The 885-nt window shown below is 49.0% G+C and overlaps 1 protein-coding gene across 1 annotated transcript; it reads left to right on the forward strand.

Annotated features, from left to right (window-relative positions):
- PENARI_c177G08672 (uncharacterized protein) lies at positions 1 to 805 on the forward strand (the record flags this gene model as incomplete). The annotated part of the gene is made up of 3 exons (XM_022638089.1): positions 1 to 28; positions 166 to 496; positions 625 to 805. 3 exons carry the CDS (start codon positions 1 to 3, stop codon positions 803 to 805), a joined length of 540 nt encoding a protein of 179 aa, XP_022482056.1.
- Positions 806 to 885: the final 80 nt, after the last annotated feature.

Raw genomic sequence — 885 nt, forward strand, 5'->3', positions numbered from 1 at the left:
ATGTATGCCAATTTAAGCGACGATTGCGGTACGTACTGATGGAAGATAGTGCGCCTTGCAAACCCTATCGCAAACACCGGTTTGGAGAGCAAATTCTTCATAAAAGGCTCAGCGACTTCTCCTGTAACATCCGACTTGAAAACTCGTTATCTTACTTTGACACAGATTCAGCTATGGGTGGAATTCGAAAACTTCCGTTTACTGATCAACGACAAAGCTTTCGGAGCCGATTACAACGTGCACTGTCCCTGTCATCCTCCGGATCTGAGGATATCTGGATTCCGCCCAGATCCACGGCGGGGGATATTACGGAGGACGAGCGTTCTCAGGAGGACGACTCTTTTGGCAGCGACCGCAATGGAATCACAGTGGATGATGGTCAGGAAAGTCTTCTGCCCACCTGGAGTACGGGCCCGAGACCAGACGAAGAACTGGAGCAACCCGGACAGAATCTCTCCGAGAACTGCAATATGATCGCCTTCCAATGTCTTGCAGAGTGAGTGTCAATCCGCTCCCCCGGAATGGTGTTTTGTGATATGCTTGCTTACAACGCTTAGACTAGATGTCCGAACGAAGTCAGTCGTGCGATCCACCCGAGAAAGAATGCAGGCTGATTATTTGCAGGTCCATGCAGAATTCATTGAATAACCAGAACAGCTGGATTGGAAACATTCGCAGTGATCTGGAGGAAATCCGCAGTCGGTTGGCGGTTGTGGAGACGGCTATTGAAATGAGGGCCAAAGAGGGGGAGAACAATGCTACTGAGGGTGATACATCTAGACGATCGCTTCGGTCGCAGAAGTGATTCAGATCGAAATATGATGGAATTAAGCCTATACCCTAGAGCCCGATGTCAGCCTTGTTAGCTGAGGTATATTATTCCGT

Source organism: Penicillium arizonense, assembly GCF_001773325.1.
Source record: "Penicillium arizonense strain CBS 141311 chromosome Unknown PENARI_contig177, whole genome shotgun sequence".
Lineage (NCBI taxonomy): Eukaryota > Fungi > Ascomycota > Eurotiomycetes > Eurotiales > Aspergillaceae > Penicillium > Penicillium arizonense.